The 21,057-nt window shown below is 50.4% G+C and overlaps 1 protein-coding gene across 3 annotated transcripts in view; it reads left to right on the top strand.

Annotated features, from left to right (window-relative positions):
• CLU (clusterin) overlaps nucleotides 1–11,993 on the top strand; it is a 32,868-nt gene extending 20,875 nt beyond the window's left edge. For all 3 annotated transcript variants that reach the window (XM_081236326.1, XM_081236325.1, XM_081236324.1), the window contains 8 exons: nucleotides 761–877; nucleotides 2,158–2,306; nucleotides 4,432–4,602; nucleotides 6,089–6,500; nucleotides 7,564–7,668; nucleotides 10,375–10,604; nucleotides 11,326–11,495; nucleotides 11,747–11,993. In XM_081236326.1, coding sequence (XP_081092452.1) covers nucleotides 799–877; nucleotides 2,158–2,306; nucleotides 4,432–4,602; nucleotides 6,089–6,500; nucleotides 7,564–7,668; nucleotides 10,375–10,604; nucleotides 11,326–11,495; nucleotides 11,747–11,756 — 1,326 coding nt within the window. In that variant the 5' untranslated portion in view covers nucleotides 761–798 and the 3' untranslated portion in view covers nucleotides 11,757–11,993. The remainder of the gene's footprint in view (nucleotides 1–760; nucleotides 878–2,157; nucleotides 2,307–4,431; nucleotides 4,603–6,088; nucleotides 6,501–7,563; nucleotides 7,669–10,374; nucleotides 10,605–11,325; nucleotides 11,496–11,746) is intronic.
• The last annotated feature ends 9,064 nt before the right edge of the window (nucleotides 11,994–21,057 follow it).

Raw genomic sequence — 21,057 nt, 5'->3', positions numbered from 1 at the left:
CCCTCCGCCGTTAATCCTTTGGCTTTGCCCCGCCCTCTCTGTTCCCTGAAGACAGCCGTCCTCCCCGCCTTGCTCTACTCTCATCCACGCTAGGGATGACCAATGGATTTATTTCCCTGTAGCAACCCAGAGGCTGTCACTGCCTCAGACCCTTGAAAAGCAATTTCAGGAGGTGTCGAGCCTTGGTGGGGACCGTGCTGTGATTGACTGGTGATGCCTGCTGTGGGCAGGATGGGTTGGCACAGACAGCAGGGGGCTGTCTGTGCTCTGGGCTGCAGTCCCCACTTTAGGGGGACGGCAGAGGCCAGATGAGTGACCCAGGAGAGGTGTTTTCAGGGTCTGTTTGATGTGAGCAGGTATCATCAGATAGATGCCCTTTCTGGATGCAGAAAGCACATGTGCCTTTTTTAGGCATAGTCAGCTATTATGGGGGACGAGGAGAAGGAGGAAGGAGGAGGGTGGCTCGGACCAGAGCCCAGTGGCTGTGACTCTGGAGTTCTCGTTTCTTCTATATCAGGCTGCTGTCCTGTGGTTCCTCCCCGGACCCACTTCCTCCACTTTCTTTTGAAGGGGCCCAGTGGCAAGCCTGATACTTTCTTGTCACTTCCCTGGGATAAACAGTCGGTGATGCCAGCTGAGGGGAGAGTGGAGGGCAAGGCCTCGGCAGGGTTCCTGGGAAGCCGCACAGGCAGCAGGCTGGGCCCGTAACCAGCAGGCTGTCTAGCTGTTACCATGACAGTCCCCTGTTCTCTGCAAACAGAGGCGTGCTAGGATTCTAGAATTGGAGAAGGAGGCAAGATGAAGACTCTACTGCTGCTGGTGGGCCTGCTGCTGAGCTGGGAGAATGGCACAGCGATCTCGGACAAAGAGCTCCAGGGTAAGTGACCAGGCGTGCCCTCCTGGCATGCTTCCCTGTGTCAGGGCCCCAAGGGTTAAGACCACCTTTGTCCTGTGCATCGGATCGGGTTTGCTCTGCTTGGGCCCTTCTCTCGCCGGCCTAGACTCCTTGTGGTCAGGTGGGCTTCCAGGCAGTTTCAGGTAGACCCCAGGCCCTTTCTGGCTGCTGCAGCTCGTTTGGCTATTCCCCTCCCCGTCTGCTCGGTCCGGCGTCCACACCTCTTCCACGAAGCTCCACGAAGCCTGGACCATTGGAGCCTCTGTGGATTTCCCCTTGAGTTTCCATAGCACTTACTACCTGTATCCACCACCTTTCCACCTAGAAAACCAATGTTCCGGCTTCAGGAAAGGCGGAATCGCATTCACTACGAGGGCTCGTCATCCCTCAGAGCCCAGCGGGTGGTTCCCCCTCTTCTGCCAGGCCTTACCTGTCTTTCCTCTGCCCCACTCTTGTCCTGTGAGCTGACTGACTCTCTGGGGTAATAGTTCAAAACCCAAACGTTGAGCTCAGAGCTGGGCGGAAGTCTCGCTCCGCCCTCCCCAGCTGTATAACCCTGGGTAAGTATCTTTAGCCTCGATTGTGCAAAGGGGTGAAGACAGTGTCAAGAGTATTAAATAAAATGCACGTGAAGTGTCCAGCTCAGCATTTGGCCCAGGATAAGAACCAGAGAAGCATTGGCTGTCACTTTCGGTACTTTGGTGACATTGTCTCATTGCATTTGTCACAGGGTGTGGTGTCTGATCACAGTCTCCTTGAAGGATGGTGCTATTAAGTCACCTCTGTGGCCCTGTCACCTGACACTGCATCGGAACAACGAAGTTCAGATGTTTCCTTAAACTGCATTGCAGAAAGACTTGTATCCACAATAACACTCTTTTATATTTTGATGCTTAAACAGTTACGCTTCCAGGATTTTTTTTTTCCTTGAAAAATTTCTTCTGCAGCTTGGGTAGGCTGCTTCTCCAGAGCTCCAGGGGCGGACTGGGTTGTCCCTCCTCTGGGCCGTGTCCGCTCCGATGGTTTGCATTTCTGAGCAGCTGGGTGTAATCGATTCTCTGGCCCTGGGTCTACAGTGAGCCCTGGGATGGAACCTGTGTCAGGGCAAAGCTGGGGCCCGAAGGCTGCCTGCCAGGGGGATCCTAGCCATGGCAGCCCCTAGGTCCACTGGCCTTTCTGACCATTCCAGCTGGTTCCAGGGTTATATCCCCAGCACCATCCCTTCCTCTGGCCTCATCTACCTCCCTGCTCTTTTCTTGCAGAAATGTCCACCGAGGGGAGTAAGTACATTAATAAAGAAATTAAAAATGCTCTCAAGGAGGTGAAACAGATAAAGACCCTAATAGAACAAACCAACGAAGAGCGCAAATCATTGCTTGGCTCCTTAGAGGAGGCCAAGAAGAAGAAAGAGGTAAGAAGAGCCCGGTGACCCCCCGCCTTGATCCACTGTGCTGGAGGGAGGGAGGGGCCATTGCTCTTCCGAATGCCCTGCCAGGTTACTATGGTGACCCGCAGGCCTTCTCCGGTTGTGTCAGCTGATACTGGGGCTGTGGTTAACAAATAGGGAAGGTTTATTTGCTTTTGAAAGCTTCAAGCAGTGAGATGTTGGATCTGGTTTTGTTACAAGCCTGGCCCAGGGCCTGCCGCCCAGATTCACTTCAGTAGATTTTTCTAAAGCCAGACTATGTGCAAGCTCCAAGGCAGGCTTTGGGTAGGATCTGTCACTGTCACAGGTTAGGAGAGGGATGGCACCCTACCTTCAGGAAGCTTATCTAGTAGGGGCAATACCTTTGGGGGTACAGCAGGCACATGCTGTATTGCCCAAGTCTCTGTAGAGTTCTGGACTACTTCGTAAAGAGACACCTAGGTCCAATGGTGTCTCTTTACGAAGAGACACCACTGGACCTAGGTGTCTCTTTACGAACATACAAAGCTAAAACACTATAATTCAATAAGCAGCTTATTTAAAAAGTCAGTAGTGTCCTTCAGGGTCTCCTCAAAGCCTATTCCCACTGCCACCCTACCCCTAATGACAGAGATACTGAGATGGGGCCCCCTGCCACCTTCATGATCCCTAATGCATAGAGTAAAAGCATTATAAAGACTCAGAAAAGTTGTGCGGTAAAGGAAGCACGTGTAACTTCATTTAATCCAAGTGTTTTCCAAATCGAATTGACCATGGAATCCATTTATTTTTTTCCTGATCGCTCGTAGCACAGTTCCATGGAAACCACTTAAGGAAATGTTGGCCTGGGTGCAGCTCTAACTTTCTTTGAAACTTAGTGCCTTTCTTGGCATCAGTATTAGTTCTCGTCCCACTATGAGAAACCTAGAGCCCGTGTAGAAGTGGCAAGTCTTGTTCTTGAATTTTTGCGCCTCTCATTGGAGTTTGATATTTGACAATCCAGGTTCTATGATAAAGCATATCAAGTTTGGAAAAAGGCTCCATGACTTCTTAGTTGAGGAATATGTGAACCAGAAAGAAAGGAATTGAGCAGCAGAGTTGATGCCTGTGAATTGGCCCAGTAGGAGGCATGGTGGCCTTCCCCATCTTGGACGAGGCGGGCAGGGGACACAGAGCAGGAGAAGATCTCACATATTCAGATATTCATAGTGTAGCTTTGCTTTGGGGTATGGGTGGTCTACTTAATTCTTTGAAGAGTAATACACTCATTTATCAAGATTTTAATATAGAAAAGCAGAAGTTTTTCCATAAACCTTTTACCTAAGGACAATTCACTTAACATTAGATCTATTTCTTACTGCATTTTCTCCTCTGTACCTTTTGGACAGTGGTTATACTCAAACTCATGAATTTTTAACATGAAAAATGCTTATTATAATATTTAAAACTTATTACAAACCCCCCCCGGAATGCTGTCCTATCTACCTTTTGTAGGTACCACAGTTTCCTTAACTTGTCCCCTAGTTTTGAGCATTGGGGTTGATTCCAGTATTTTTGTTGCCACACATGAATATTGTAACAGATATCTTCAAGCATATGGATTTTTCCTTTATTGCAGGAATTCCTTGGGATAGATTCTTGTAGAATTACTGGATCAAATGTCATGGTCATCTTGGAGAGTTTTGGTAGTAGTGGTGACTTTAATTTCGGAAGCTTACCTATTCCCGTGGCATGCCGGGGACCGTGGTTGCAATAGAGAAATAAGATTCAGGGAAGCTTTGAAAGATGACATTTAAATTCCAGAAGTTGAGACTAGAAAGTGGGGTATTAGCGAGAGGGAAGTCCTGGGGTAAAGACTGTAAGTGCAGCATCAGAGAAAGGAGCTGTCCAGATGGGCTCTAATGGCTGGAAAGGACTAAGGAGCAGTTGGATCTTGAAGACGAGAGGACGTTTAAAGCCGGATGGGGAGGGAATTCCAGGTGGGCAGATGCGGGAACATGTGAGCCAGAGCAGGGGTGGAAATAAGCACCCCATGTGGCCAGGTTGGGCCAGGGGGCCAGCACCACTGTGCCTGCTTGGGGAAGGGGAAGCCGTGGTTTCTGTTGCTAACCCAGCCTGGGTCCTCCTGTAGGATGCCCTGAATGACACCAAGGATTCTGAAACAAAACTGAAGGCATCCCAGGGGGTGTGCAATGAGACCATGACGGCCCTCTGGGAGGAGTGTAAGCCTTGCCTGAAACAGACCTGCATGAAGTTCTACGCGCGTGTCTGCAGAAGCGGCTCGGGACTGGTTGGCCAACAGGTGACAAGGGGCCCCGCTTCTTCAGCACAGCCTGGGCTCTGGTTGGGCAGTGAGGAGAACTGAATATGCTTCTTTGATTCTGCACCCAATTCCAAGTGTGGGGATTTCCCCATCAAGCATTTCTCCCGCACCAGCTGGGTGTCCTGCAGTTGAACTCAGCTCTGACTCTGTCTACCCAGAGACAGCGTCGGACCCCACGGGCTCAGGGCTCAGTCCCACAGGACGCCTCCTCATCCCCACCCCCAACTTCAGCCACTGATCACAAGTCCAGGTGGTCACCTGTGTTTCTGATGGACTGGCTGTAGACTAGAGGTTCCCATGACCGCCTCCTTGGGTTCAATTAATTTGCTAGAGGAGCTCATAGAACTTGGAGAAACATTTTACATACTAGATTATTGGTGTGTTATAAAAGGTTATAACTCAGAAACAGCCAGATGGAAGAGATGCCCAGAGGGAGGGATGGGGAAAGGATGGGGAACTTCCATGCCCTCTTCGAGTTCAACAGTCTCCTGCATCTCATTGGCACATGTGTTCATCAACCCAGAAGCTCCCCAAGCCCATCCTTCTGGGTTTAATGGAGGCATCATTACATAGGTACGATTGATTAAATCATTGACCATTGGCCATTGATTCAAGGTCCAGCCCCTCTCCCCTCCTTGGAAATCAGAGGGGTGGGGCTGAAAGTTCCAACCCTCTAATCCTAGGGTTGGCTCCCCTGGCGACCAGCCCCCATCCCTCGGTGCTTTCCGAAAAGTCACCTCACTAACACAACAAAAGACACCTTTATTGCTCTTATCACAGGAAATTCCAAGGGCTTTAGGACCTCTTTGTCAAGGACCAGACCAAATATATATTTTCTTATGATAAATCACAATATCACAGCTTCATAGTTCTGGCTGCATTTGGGCCCAGAGCGCTGTGATCAATTGGTAATGTCTGCTATGAGTGCAGTAATGTGGAGTCATGAAAAGCACCTGTGCCAGGTATTTGCCATCTTCGAAGACTCTCATTCAAGAATTATTAGCTGCCTAACGTAACACATGGCTCCACAGTCTGGCAGAGCCCTGCATCCACTTAAACAGAAGGAATTAAGAATTTTTAGTACCCTATTATTGATCCTCCCTCCCCTGCGGGCCTTGCTCAGCTAGGGCTCATGAATTTTGCCCTTTCCGGGAGTCCCATCAGTTGGCCCTTGGCTGAGCAGCCTTGGGGATCACCAGTGGCCAAAGAGGACGGCAGACTAGTCTCATGTGACGGGCCCTGTGACTCTCTCAGCCTCGCAGGTCTTCCTAAACTCTTCCCCTCGGGGTCGGTAGAATGGAAAGGCACTGACCTGGACAGTTCAGAGATGGGGAGCCCGTCCCAGCCTGGCCTTCTGCTGCCTGCTGTGACTCTGAGTTGCCCCAGGTGCAGGCAGGAGGGGCTGGGCCTGGCCCGTCTTGACAAGGCGGAAGCACCCCTGACTGTCCCCTGTCTCCTGTCACAGATCGAGGAGTTCCTGAACCAGAGCTCCCCCTTCTACTTGTGGATCAACGGTGACCGCATCGACTCCCTGCTGGAGAACGACAGGCAGCAGGGCCACGTGATGGACGCCATGGAGGACAGCTTCAGCCGTGCATCCAGCATCATGGACGAGCTCTTCCAGGACCGGTTCTTTCCCCGGAAGTTCCAGGACACTCAATACTACTCGCCCTTTGGCTCGTTCCCAAGGGGATCGCTCTTCTTCAATCCCAAGTCCCGCTTCGCCCGGAATGTCATGCCTTTCCCCTTGATGGAACCCCTGAACTTCCATGACGTGTTTCAGCCCTTCTTTGACATGATCCACCAGGCCCAGCAGGCCATGGATGCCCACATGCATAGAATTCCCTACCATTTCCCGATGGCAGAATTCCCAGGAGGTTAGAAGGATGGGATGGGAACTCACAGTTCATTGAGATGCTAACCTGTTAGATGCTCAGAACTGTGGCCGGGGCTTGGCGTGTGTCATCTGAATTCCACCCCCAGAAACCTGGGGAGGGTGCTCTCATCCTGGTTTGATGGGGAGAAAAGTATGACAGGATGGTAAAGGAGCAGGTCCAAGGGTTCGCAGCTGATAAACTGGGAGCCGGTCAAATCTAGCCCTGCAGGATTCGGAATCTGTTCTTTCAGTGTACCAAGCCCCTTCCAGCAACTGGAGGACATGACATTGACTATTTCCTCTAGAGAACTAGACCCCTTTGTCTTGGAAACTCAGGTGGCTTTATGTGGACGCCATGCATATATTGGCGACAAATTATATAATCAGCTCATGGTACAGTTAAGAAAGCTGTTTGTGGCTGTAACCTTAGGGTCTGGTAGAGAATGGGCACACAATGAATATATTTTGAATGAAGGAACTCTAACATGGACACGAGAAGCCAAAACTTTCAGAAGGGATTTCCTTCATTGAACCAATAGATACTCGTTGGCCACCCCCATCTCCTAAATGCTACAGTTTAACTGGCACTGGGCTGTGGCTTGAAATGGATTGGAAACACAGGAGGGTATTGACTTGAACAAGGAGTTTACTGCATATCCATAAAGGGGGGCTCCCTGTGTTATAAGGAGGTTCTAAGGTGGATCCTATTCCTGCCTTCAAGGTGCTTGCTGTCTGGCCTGGGGAGAGAAATGAGCCAGACAGAATGCAGAGCAGAACGGGTTATGATGCCAAAGAGAAGTACGAGCAGGCAGGAGATGTGCCGGCAGGTGGGGATGGTGGGGGAGGGGGCCGAACCCAGCTCAGGGGGCCCTGGGGACCACCTGCTGGTCCCGCTGCAGGGAGCCCCGATCCGAGCCTGTGTCTGCAGGCAAACAACCAGAGTCCAACCTGCTCTGCCCGCAGAACCATGTCAAAGGGCCAGACAGTAGTGTGGAAGGGCTCTGGGAGATCGCGGTGGTCCATCTCTGTGTCGCTCTGTCTGACTTTCCCTTGTGTGTTTCCAGAAAACAGCAGTGACCGCACCGTGTGCAAGGAAATCCGCCACAACTCCACGGGATGCCTGAAGATGAAGGACCAGTGTGAAAAGTGCCAGGAGATCTTGTCCATGGGTGAGTCGGGGGGCCCCGTGGTCTCTTGTGTCCTGGGGTCTCCATCACCTCACTAGGGCGGCTTTTATGGGCTCAGACGGATGGGAGTTCAAATGCCAGTTCTGCTGCCTTCCAGCTGTGACTCTGGGTTGGGGAGTCCTTTGCCTGGCTCTGCTTGGGTCCCCATCTGGGGTCGCGGGTTAAGATGAGGGGCTCTCCCTGAAGTCAGGAGACAGAATACAAGGTGCTTATCACAGGATCCAGCTCACGGTTAGCAGGCCGACGGTGGCAGGAGCTGCCGTGCTTTTCCAAAGAGCTGCCATCCTTTGACTTCCCCCGGTTTGTCTGTTCCCAAGGGCCAAACCTGGTACACGTCCTCATGTTTTGCTGCAGACAGTCAGAGTTTAGGCAGTGTGGATTCTGTTAAACAAACTCTTCCCATGTGTGTGTTACTAAACACCCTTGTAAGCACTTTTAAAACATTTACTCTTTTCCCTGGAATAACCGGGGTGGCTACAGTTCTCATCCCTGGCTTACAGAGCAGGAAACTCAGTCAGAGAAGGTTTGGTGACCTGCCCAAGATTACACGACGCCCTGGGGGCGTTTGTGACGTGTGTTCCCAACCAGTGCTGCTGTGTTCTCTACCCTGAACACGTGGGTCTCTCCTAGTGGTACCCTAGCTTCCCGGCAACTTTACCTTTGGTAGGTTGGCCCCTGAGGCAGAGGAAATACCTCCCTTCCACTGTTTCCTTCGGTTTTATCAGGAGGGCTAAATTCTTCTTACTTGGAAATAGCACCTATAAAAGCCGCGAAACGTTTCCTGGCCCACAACAATCTATGCTCGGAAAAAGTTCATTGTTTCCCTTGTACCCAGCGGATCGATCTTACGGCTTTGCTCTTAATACTTTTTGGGTTTGCCCGGGCAGGCCTTCAGAGTCTAGTTAAATATTCCTAGTCTCATTGCTGTGATTTTAGAAGCTACTGCAAACGAAATAGTGCTGTAAGAGGCTGATCTATGAAGAAGCGAGAGGTGAGTACACAACCTCCTGGGTTTATCCCATAAAATACCGTGATTAGAAGAGTGTAAATCACACCATGAGAAAGTCACGTTAGGGCCAGAAGAAGAGACCTACAGATCCCCAAGCTCAGATGGGTGCCCCTGGCCCTGATCTTAATGTTCACTGATCACAGCTTCCTGAAACAGTGGTTTTCTTTTCTACACTGAGGAAGACTTATGACATCTTATCTAAGGTGCTTGCAGCCATTTGAGCATGTGCTGCCCGGGACCTCCAGACTGGAATTTCACAACTTCGATACTACTGGCGTTTTAGACCAGATCCTTCTTTGTGGCGGGCTGTCCTGTGCACTGTGGGATGTTTAGCAGCATCCCTGGCCTCTACCCACTGGAGGCCAGTAGCCTCCCACCCTCACCCCAGTTGTGACACCAAAAAGGTTTTCAGACCTTGTCAAATATCCCTGGGGACAGCACCGTCCCAGGTGAGAGCCACTGCTCTAGACTGCTACCCAGTTCTCCATGACTGTCCTTATTTTCAATGATTCCCTGGTAAGAAGAGTTACGTTTCGTCATTATATATCTTTTTCAACCCAGTTTATTGTTAATAATCCTATGTCTTGCCCCACCTGACATTTATTTTAGTAGAAATCATTACAGCCACCATGGTGAAGTGTGCAAAGAACTCCCCCTTTCCCCTGACTTGCTTGGGTTTGATGTGCTCTTTTGGGGATATTTTTCAAAAATCAAGGGAGAGAAAAACAGTAGTTTTGAGAGAGAGAGAGAGTGGGTAGTTTCCAGCTCTTATCCACCTGACAACCTGCAGTGGGCACTTGGTGACCAAAAGCAATGAACTTCCCTGCTCTCTGGTGAGCTTGGCGACCAGCCATGGTGGGCAGGTGGGCAAGCCCAGATGCCCAACCCCAGGCTACTGTGCTCTGTGGCCCGAGGGTCCTGACCGGCTCTTCTGCTACCCAGGCTCTTGGGGCCAGAATTTCCAACTCTATAGATATAGGCAAGCTTGGAGAATTTTCCAGAGCCATAGACTCAGAGTAGGAAGAGCCCAAGTTGAGGAGTTAAAGCCCAGGGTTCAACATCCTGCCCTCGCAAATCGTTCATCCTATGACTTTAGGCAAATGATTTACCGCTCTGGTCCTCAGTTTCATTATTGATAATACTTAACGTCAGAATACATCTGACTATTAGAGATCACGGCTATCCAGAGCGCTTGGTGGTGCCTGGTACATAGCAGGTACCATGCAAATGGCAGCTACAAGTAACATCCACCGTTTCCTGAAATGACTAATGGAGGGAGGAGGGCAGTGAGGTCTGAGAACGTGGAGCCCTGAGGTCCGTGCTTCTTGAGGTGTGGGCAGTGCCCCTCATTGCTGGTCCCCAAGGAGGCAGGGTCTTGCACCCAAAGAGAAATCAGTGATGTCACTGAGACAGTTTAGTCCAGCTGACATTGTCTCCCAGAGCCAGACTTTCTCAATGAAGGCTGCGCGTGCTGACTTACATTCCGGGCGAGCCATCTGTTTTGTCTTGGGCTGCTAGCGAACGCTTGGTGGACTGGAGCTTGGAGTAGCTCTGCCTTAGCTCTGCCTTAGGTCCTGGCTGCGTGAACTGGTTGCCATTTGTTTTCATCCCTTTTTAGCTCTTCCTTCACGTTTCTGTCGTTTGTCTTTTTTTTTTTTTTTTTTTTTATCTCCGGGCAGACTGTTCAGCCAACGACTCCTCTCAGCTGCAGCTTCGCCAGCAGCTGAACATGTCCCTGCAGCTGGCGGAGAAGTTCAGCAAGCTTTACGACCAGCTGCTCCAGTCCTACCAGCAGAAGATGCTGAACACGTCATCCCTGCTGAAGCAGCTGAACGAGCAGTTCACCTGGGTGTCCCAGCTGGCCAACCTCACGCACAGTGACAGCCAGCACTATCTCCAGGTCTCCACGGTGAGTCTATCCTGGCCACACGCTGAAGCTGGGCTCAAGGTGTTGTCTGGAGCTCATGTGATCCTGCCCCAGGGCTGAAATGGGGTGAAGACGTTCAAGAGGGCTTGTCTGCTTTTCACTGAGCATTTGTCCTATGGCAGGAAACAAAAACCTCAGGTCCAGTGGTGCGTGGAAACCTCATCACTCAGCGACGTGGAATGTCATGAACCCATTTTACAGATGAGGAAACTGAGAGGTTCAACAGCTTACCCAGGTCTCCTATCTGGAGGGTGATCACCTGGGTGTGTGTTTGAACCTGTCTGCCCGGCTGCAGAGCTAGTGCTCTTTCTGGGGAGCTGCCTTGCTGCCCTGTCCTGCCTAGGATGGCTCATGAATTAGCCCATCGTTCTCCTCCAGTGATAAGAAGCTTCCCTCTAGCGCTGGGAACCTTTTCTTTTTCTTTCCCTGATTCCTCTTCTACCGCTGCGTGGCCAGTGGCTCCTCAAAGGAAACATGTTTTACTCGGTGGGGCTCCCCCGGGTTGGTCCTTCGTGAATGATATTTACACCCACAAACGAGGGTCTCTGAATTAGGGCATTTCTGTTCACCAAGTTGTATAGATGTCGAGGTCAGTAAAAAGCAAAGGGGTCCACTGATCTGAATTAAGCCTGACTTCAGGTGCCAAATGAGTCCGTGTTGATTGACTGTTCTTTCCGCCCTCTCCTGACTTCTCTCCTTTTAGGTGAATTCCCACAGTTCTGACCCCAGCGTTCCCTCCGGCCTCACTAAGGTGGTCGTGCAGCTCTTTGATTCCTACCCCTTCCCTGTGATGGTCCCACAAGAAGTCTCCAATCCTAAGTTTATGGAGACCGTGGCAGAGAAAGCGCTACAGCAATACCGCCAGAAGAGCCGGTGAGTGTGCGAGCCTCACCTGCGGTCCCTCTGGGCCCAGCAGGTCCCTGGGGACTGAGAAAAGGGCAGAGGACCTGGCCTGGGAATTGCTGCTCCGGCAGCCACAGCGCAGGCAGGAAGCCACGAAGTTACTGGGAATTTTCTCCTTCCTTTGGAGGATGTTTCTTCTGGGTTGATAAGAATTGGAGTGTTGGTTGCTGCCTCTCCGTGAATATCAGGCCTCAACTTCCCCTCCCCGCCTTCTTTTTCAGGGAGGAGTGAGACGTGAACGTTGCTTTTCCAAGTATGGGGGTGTCTGCGTCCAGCTGCCCCCGCCATGAGCCACAGTCCCCTCTAGAGAGCTCTGCACGTCACCAGCTGATCAGGCCCTGGGCTCGAGGCCCTCCTGACCGCACCCAGCTTCTCCCTCTGGATTTGCACTGTAATGCCTGCATTTGCTGATCACGGGAAGAACTTCCCCGCGTGCCACTAACTCAATAAACCGCCTTGTAATCTGAATGCTCTGCTGTGTCCTCTTTATGCTATTTTTTTTTTTTAATCTCCCACACACCTTCATTTGGGTGTGGAAGAAAAAAGGAGAAAAGAAAAAGCAATGGCTAAGATGGTATATTCTCATAGAGTTGAGAATAAAAGGAGTGGGACAGTGAAGTTGACCCAGTTCAAAGATTTCTTGCTTTTAGGAAGAGAGATGTTCCCTATAGCCAGCTAAAAATACGTTTCTGAAAACTGAATCTTTTCCATTCCATTATAAAGCAGATACATATTCTGATGGGGGGGGGTGATACCCTGAAGGAATACATTGAAAATTAGCGTGCAGAAGGGGTAAAAATAAGGCATACCAGTTATTTCCATACATAATTGATATTTTCCTTATGGAAAAAGTAGTCCCCCCCAAAACAAAACGAGGTAATTTTCTTTTAGTTGTAAGAGCCTAGAATCCCTGAGGCACCTTCTTGACTGTGGCATTGATTGGCCACTGTCTGTCTATACAACCTTTATATCTTTCCCTCAACCCCAGGAATTTCTCCTCTGCCTGGGTTTCTCGTGATGACTATTCACCCCTCACTCTGAAACGTAGCTGGCCTGCAGGACCCTACGTTGCCAGCAGGTGGCAGTGACTCACCGCGGTACTTCACATTAAGAAGCCTCTCCATTTATGAATCTTCTCTACAGAATTCTGTTCATCAAATACACTTCAAATGGAAATAAAAGCCAACTGGATGCATCCCAGGTTTGTAGCAAAGGCCACATGTAAATTAAAAGCTTAAAATATTCTTAGTTTACCATTCCTTGTTTCTCCTTTCTAAGTTATCGGCAACCCTGCCACACAAGCAACAAACTCTATGGCTTAGTATATGTCCACAGAAGCTAGTACTTTAGTATTGCTATCAAGGAAGTCCAGAGTAAAGTCAGGGTGATTCACTTAAAGATATACCATAACCTTAATTAGGGTTATGGTTCAGAAGGCATTTGCTAAAATGACCATAATTGTAAATTATATATTACATAATTGTCACAGCTTATGTTTCAAAAATTATTTTCTGTTTTCCATTATGTTGCTGGATGCTGGCAGTCATGACACCAAGTTGTTGCTTCTTTTTTACACAACCTCCTTTAAACTCTCCTAGACCTGCCCCTTAAAATTCAGAGGCTAAAGCTGACTCGGTTTCACTGGGACCCCCTTTCCCCCCCTTCCTTCTTTGCAGAGTGGCCTGGTTTGAGGGTCCGTGGACGTCCCTCCATCCCCAACAGAAGTTCCAGCCTGAGGCCCCAGAAAGTCCGAGGCAGGAAATGAGATGTTGGTTTCTGGCTTCTAGGATCCTTGCAGCAGAATGGGAGCAGGGCTTGCTCTTCTGAGAAGAGAGGGCTTGTCCCCTGCCTGGCAAGGGGAATGGTACAAATCCACTGTCAGCCTCTACGTTGACACTTGACAGCCTTCTGCCAGAAAATTGTAATTATATATCATCTCTGATGAGGTGCAATGACCCCAGAGTTGTGCCGTGTGCAGCTTGGGCAACTGTAACCAGCAGCCCTGGGCCAACCACAGTGCTCTAACGCCTGGGCCAATTGCTTTTGTGTAATCCTATCGGGTCCCTGCAGTTCCCCTCAGGGCAGGGGTTATTTCCCCCCTGCACAGCACAAAGGCTTCCAGGAGTAGCCTTCATTAGAGAAGTGCCCTGTAACAGGAAGGCCTAGAGGGGAGAAGACCCCACCCCAGTTCCTTGTGGCCCACAGAGACTATAGGCGGGGGCCCCGGCTTGCAGCCCTGCACTGTGAAGTGGGGAGGGGGAATAGGGGAGCTGTGGGAGCCGTGGGAGCCCGGAAGCCCCGCCAGAGTGCGCCGAGCAGAGCTCGCCACCTAGTGGTGAGGGTGGGCTTGACAGGGGCCACTTGGCTAGGGCTTCCCTTCCCCCAAAGGCCTCCAATTAGTCTCCTTTAGGCATCACCTCCCCTGGGGTTACAAGGTCACAGAGTCACAGTTGACGGGATTGGAGGCAAATGCTCACCACGGAAGAGAAACTTTGTCCCACCCCAAGGGCGCGGGAGGCTTAGACTGCTGGCAGGGGCCTAAGGAGGACACAAGCACCAAGTTCAAGGCTGGCCCAAGGACACCGTCCACTTGTCTAGGAGGAGAAGAGACCACTCGGTAGTAGCAGCCGGGTCAACAGACCAAGCAAGACCCCGCCTCACCTCAGAGGAGCTTGCCCAGGAGCGAGGACGACGGGGTCCAGCGTGGGACCACGCCCCCTCCCTGCTCTGCTCAGAACCGGAGGAGGGCAGCCTGTGTGCCCCTCACCTCCTCCACCCCTCCTCTCCTGATGCGGGAGGCAAAGAGTTTTGCTTTGGATGGGAGGGTGACGTTCCATAGAAAACTTTGGATCGTTTTAGTAAGCGTGACCTTTTCAGGAAGAGAAAATCCAATTTGCACGAGCTGTTAAGTGATGGGAACAGCGGTCAGAGTGAATCAAACTGTTTCACGTTTGTGCCTCCAAAGCAATCGAAATTCCACCATAAACAGATTCCCGGAGTCGCATCCACAGCTGAGCATGAGGTGCAGACAGGAAGTGGATGGGGGAGAGGTCATTGGGAGTGCGGGTGTAGACATAATAAGGACCATGTATTTGCAGTCATGCAGAATTGGGATTAAACCCAGGTCTGATTCTGGGGTCCATGGGGCCCTCGCTGTCCAGGCTCCCATCTTAGGATCCTCTCTAGACCCAGCATGTGCCCGGGGTTTTCTCGCTGTGACAGGATAGCTTGGCAAACCCAGGAAGTATGAAATGGATCTAAAGAGAGCTTGAGAGGGACTCGGGTCTGCAGAATTTATTAATAGAACTGATGATTACCAAATCAGTCAATATGATAGCAAGTGAATGCCAGGCCAAGTGGAACAATTTAGGAGGTTAATAATGAACTCTCTGTTTGCCTCTGGGATATCTCAACCCCTCGGTCAGAATCCTCCCGGAGGATGACACTGCACAGGGTGGGGTGGGGTGACGGCCGTTGGTCCAGCGCCTCCCGCCCTGCGCCCACCACTCTGAGGCCTTGGTCAACAGTTGCCTCCAGCCAGGTCAAGTCCACGCCAAGGTTGGGGAAGGGGACTCACTCAGGCTAGGAGAGGGAATGGAGACAGTCAGCACTTTACTTGCCCTCATCTGTTTGTTGCCTCCAGCACCAAAGGAGTAAAGATAGCGACCTTCAGCTGGACCAGACGTTCTCCTACAACGTTCTCTTGATATTCAGGCCCTTCAGAGCCCAATTCAATAAAAACGAGCACCTGACCCAGGCTGACCGCCACACAGGCACATCACGGCAGTGTGGGTGACGGGTGGACCAGTTACTCCAGCTTCACATCCATAAAGAGGCTTTTGCCCTCTTTGGGAAGAGCTTCGTGCACAGGTATAAAATCACAGAGATGCACTCACAGCACCGAAGGAAGGTGTTCATTCCCCAGATTCAAGCCTGTGACCCCTCCCCAGCCCACTTGCCCAGAGTGCACAAGGTATCATTCTTCTTTTTTTTTTTAATTAAAAAAAAATTTTTTTTTGGCCGTGCCCTGTGTCATGGGGGTATCTTAGTTCCCTGACCAAGGATGGAACCCCTGCCCCCTGCAGTGGCATCTCGGAGTCTTAACCCCTGGACAGACCTCCAGGGAAGTCCCAAGGTATCATTTTTTAAAAGAGTAATTATCTGGAGCCTAGTGTAACATTCTCTCACTCTGTGTGTGTAAAAACATCCATTTGTGGATGTCAAAACTTAAACCACAATTTTGATGACTCTTATTGGGAACTTTCTGGAAATGTCTGGGCCGCTCTTGATCCTGCCACATGGGGAAGGAAACTCAGGATAGAAACGAAGATAAGCCAGGCTTGGGTATTTAGTGCAGCTACACTCAGACACTGCCTTGTGTTTTTTCCCCCTTCGTTCACGGGTTCCTCACGGAACTATTTTTCGTAGTTATTCTTCGTAGCTATTTTTCCAGCTTCCACTGCCCCATCCTTGGAATAACTCCTGCCTTGGCCTCATTTTAGTGACTGGAGACCTATAGGTAAGATCTTCCTAGTAGCGGACCCAGAGACACCCCTCCTAACTGTGAAACCTACCTTTGTGGAGAGATCTCTTCCCTCTCGGCACTGCCCCTCCTCCAGGGCGTCCCTGGGGTTTGCTCCCTTCTCTGAGGCTTTCCTGGTCGCTTTAGAGTTTGGGACTAGCCAGCTTCATGCCTGTAGGTCAGAGGGGGACGCTTTGCCCCGCCTGCGCCCGCACCTCGAAGGATCCCAACAGCTGCCACCAGGGGGCGGCATGAATCCCTGTTCCGGGGCTGACAGCGGCTGCGGACCTTGAGAGAAGGACCAGAGTTGCGCTCTGGCTCCGCTGATGGCGGGGCTTCGCTGCCCTCTCTCCCTCCAGTCAGGTGACCCACCCACCTCCCCGTATCTGTCCTCTGGGCCCAGCCCCTGCTGGTGGCCAAGTTGACTCTGCAGATTTGGGGTTATCCCCATGCAGAGACGCCTACAATTGAAGTGAGGGGGCATCTGGCTTGGCTTTTAAATGTCCCACATCTTTGCATTTGGGGAGGCTTTCTGAGCGGTGGTGCATCCTTCTGGGACCCTCAGAGCTCACCCGGAGCCCTCCCGTTCTCAGCGGTGAATTTGTGGGGTGCTGGGGCCAGGCGGCCGCCCTGAGGGGAGGAGATGTCCAGAGTTCACTCACTCTGCTTGATGAGATTTATACAGTTCCTTCTAGCTGGTGACCACTCACCCCAAATTCAACTCTGAGAGCCGCTCACGGCCCAACAGCTCTGATGCTGTACTATGGTTTAGTTTCACACTGGCCCAGGGGGACCGCCTTCCTCATCCTTCCAGCCGATTCCTTAGCCGACACCGGCAATCACTGTTCGCTGTTAGAAGTACAGGCTCTGAGCCTCAGCACCCACGATTTTTCTAGTTCTCTGAGATGAAGAGAGTGTGTGCCACTGGGGCTCATGCTACCTGAGGCTTGGACCTGAGGGCATTGCTGGGAGAGACGAGAAGCCAGTCAGTGGGAACCGGGACCAGCAGTGGCCAGGAGGAGGCGAGGCAGGAGAGAAAAGTGGATCTGGATTTGCAATGCCTTCAGAAGCCCGATTTATGGCTTCAGTACACAGTGGGTATCAAAAGGACTCTGCAAGGAGAATTTTTTGGGGGGAGGATGACCTTCAGGCATCAAAAGATCTCAAATCAAAGGAAGAGTAAATTATATTCATCAAAAACCTGATCCAGAAAGGGAACCCGGGTTCTCTGGTAATTAGAACGTCTATTTCCAGAACATTCTTTGGCCTCAGCATTCCAGGAACTGAAGTTTTACTGAACCTCAGGGTTTGGGACTTAAGCCATTGCACCGTGTGTTCCTTAATGTCTGTACTTCTCCCCCTGGGGTAGATGTGAGGTGCCATAAAAGCACACAACAAACATGGCACTCCTGCCTTGAGCGGAAATGTCGTTTAAAGATTTGGAAAATAGAACATTACTCAAAAGTTTAAAACACAATTACATAATGAAATAGAATGCAAAATTCATAGATTTTAAAAATTAAATTCCAGCTATTGAAAATATAGGGCTTCAGGATGTACTTTGGTTTACTGGCACTGCCTTTCCTAACTTGCTATGTGACATTGGACAAGTATCCTCACCTCTCTGAGCCTCTGTTTCCTCATCTGTAGAACATGGGAGTGACTCGGACTCCGTCATTTCCCAAGCCTCAGGATTTAGCCTGCCATGCTTTTGTTTGTATTAACTTCACCAATCCATCTCTTTCCTTATGTATCAGTCAGGGTCCTCCAGAGAAATAGAACCAACGTGTAGGTTTGTGTCAGACTGATTTCAAAGAGTTGGCTCAAGCCTGAAATCTGTAGGGCAGACGCACAGGCTGGAAACTCAGCCAGGAGCTCTTGAGACAGAACTTATTCTCCCAGAAACCTCAAGTTTTTGTTTTTAAGGCCTTTCAGTTGATTGCATGAGACCCACGTACATTTTTTTTTTTTTTTTTTTTTTTTGGTGGTACGCGGGCCTCTCACTGCTGTGGCCTCTCCCATTGCGGAGCACAGGCTCCGATGCGCAGGCTCAGCGGCCATGGCTCACGGGCCCAGCCGCTCCGCGGCACGTGGGATCTTCCCGGACCAGGGCACGAACCCGTGTCCCCTGCATCGGCAGGCGGACTCTCAACCACTGCGCCACCAGGGAAGCCCCCACGTACATTTTTGAGGGTAATTTCCTTTAGTTAAAGTCAACTCATGGTAGATGTTAAGTGTATCCACAAAATACCTCTTTCAGAACAACACCTAAGTCGGTGTTTGATGAAACAGTTCAGACTGTAGCCCAGTAAGCTGACACGTACCTGCTGCCCACACCTGGTGGCGGTGAGTGGGGCTGGTCTCATGGGGGCTTGGCCTGTGCAGTGCTCAGAAGGACCCATGCTTGTTTCAATGCTCTGCTTCACCCTCCTGAAATTCTCTTTTTTTTTTTAGTTGAAGTATCGTTGCCCTCGTGAGATTCTTAATCGCTTTGTGCTGGGCCCTGTGAATTACACAGCTGGTCCTGCTGGAGCGGTAGTTCTTACCCTGGAGGCCGTGGACTTAGGTCTTGAGCCAGCCTCTCTGGGGAAGTTGAGTCCAAGTGGACTGGCCAGGTCTCTGTGGCTGTACCACTTCCCTGACACTTCATTACACACTCTCTGTTATTGCTATTTAACATCCTATGCACATTAGTCTTGTTTCCCTGAATTCGAATATAAATTTCTTTACTTTTATTGGGGTAAAATATATATATAACATAAAATGTACCATTTTAACCATTTTTCAGTGTACAGTTCAGTGGCATTAAGTACATTCACTTTATGGTGAAACCATCACTACCATCCATCCCCGGAATTTTTCATCTTCCCCAGCTGAAACCCTGTACCAGTTAAACACTATTTCCTATTCTCCCTTCCTCCCAGCCCCTGGCACCCACTGTTCTACCTTCTGTCTCTGTGAATCTGACTACTGTAGGTACCTCATGTAATTGGAATTGTACAGCATTTGTCTTTCTGAGACTGTCTTATTTCACATAGCAGAATATTCTCAAGGCTCATTAATTGTAGCATATATCAAAGTTTCCTTCCTTCTTAAGGCTGAGTAATAGTCCATTGTATGTATATTCCACAGTTTATTTATGCAGTCGTCCCTCAGTGGACATTTGGGTTGCTTCTACATTTTGGTAACTGTGAATAATGCTGCTATGGACTCGGGTGTGCAAATATCTGTTTTGAGTCCCTGCTTCCAGTTCTTCTGGGTATGTGCCCAGAAGTGGAATTGCTGGATCATGTGGTAATTCTATGTTTAGCTTTCTGAGGAACTTCCATACCATTTTCCATGGCAGCTGCACCATTTCATTACATTTCCACCAGCAATGCACAAGGATTCCAATTTCTCCATGTGCTCAACAGCACTTGTTATTTTCTGTTGTTATTATTGTTTTGATAATAGTGATCCTAATGGGTGTAAAGTGATATCTCATGGGGATTTCATTTTCATTTCCCTCGTGAGTAGTGATGTGGAGCATCTTTTCATGTGCTTACTGATCACTTGTGTATCTTCTTTGGAGAAATATGTATTCAAGTCCTTTGTCCATTTTTTTAAAGGAATTTTGCCTTTTTATTTTATTTTATTTATTTATGGCTGTTTTGGGTCTTCGTTTCTGTGCGAGGGCTTTCTTTAGTTGCGACAAACGGGGTCCACTCTTCATCGCAGTGCACGGGCCTCTCACTATTGCGGCCTCTCTTGTTGCGGAGCACAGGCTCCAGACGCGCAGGCTCAGTAGTTGTGGCTCACGGGCCTAGTTGCTCTGCGGCATGTGGGATCTTCCCAGACCAGGGCTCGAACCCGTGTCCCCTGCATTGGCAGGCAGATTCTCAACCACTGCGCCACCAGAGAATCCCCTTTGTCCATTTTTTTGTTGTTGTTGTTTTGTTTTGTTTTGTTTTTTGCGGTACGCGGGCCTCTCACTGCTGTGGCTTCTCCCGTTGCGGAGCACAGGCTCCGGACGTGCAGGCTCAGCAGCCATGGCTCACGGGCCCAGCCGCTCCGCGGCATGTGGGATCTTCCCGGACCGGGGCATGAACCCGTGTCCCCTGCACCGGCAGGCGGACTCTCAACCACTGCGCCACCAGGGAAGCCCCCCTTTGTCCATTTTTGATCAGTTGTTTGTTTTTGTGTTGTTGAGGAGTTCTTATATAGTCTGCGTATTAACCTCTTATGAAACATATGATTAAAATATACATTTCTGGATGCCAGGAACCTGTCTTAAGGTTCTTTTTTTTTTTTTTTTTTTCTTTTTGCGGTATGCGGGCCTCTCACTGTCGTGGCCTCTCCCGTTGCGGAGCACAGGCTCCGGACGCGCAGGCCTAGTGGCCATGGCTCACGGGCCCAGCCGCTCCGCGGCATATGGGATCCTCCCAGACCGGGGCACGAACCCGTATCCCCTGCATCCGCAGGCGGACTAAGGTTCTTTTTTTTAAAAAATAAATTTATTTATTTAATTTTTGGCTACATTGGGTCCTTGTTGCTGCACACGGGCTTTCTTTTAGTTGCAGTGAGCAGGGGCTACTTTTTGTTGTGGTGCGTGGGCTTCTCACTGCGGTGGCTTCTCTTGTTGCGGACATGGGCTCTAGGTGCACGGGCTTCAGTAACTGTGGCACTTGGGCTCAGTAGTTGTGGCTCAAGGGCTCAGTTGCTCCGAGGCATGTGGGATCTTCCTGAACTAGGGCTCGAACCTGTGTCCCCTGCATTGGCAGGCGGATTCTTTTTTTTTTTTTTTTTTGCGGTACGTGGGCCTCTCACTGTTGTGGCCTCTCCTGTTGCGGAGCACAGGCTCCAGACGCGCAGGCTCAGTGGCCATGGCTCACGGCCCCAGCCGCTCCACGGCACGTGGGATCCTCCCAGACCGGGGCACGAACCCGCGTCCCCTGCATCGGCAGGCGGACTCTCAACCACTGTGCCACCAGGGAAGCCCCTTAAGGTCTTTTTAATTCCCCCAAAGCACTT

This window comes from Mesoplodon bidens, assembly GCF_964165515.1.
Source record: "Mesoplodon bidens genome assembly, chromosome: 6".
NCBI classification, from domain to species: Eukaryota; Metazoa; Chordata; class Mammalia; order Artiodactyla; family Ziphiidae; genus Mesoplodon; species Mesoplodon bidens.
This window is presented reverse-complemented; position numbering and strand designations above follow the sequence as displayed.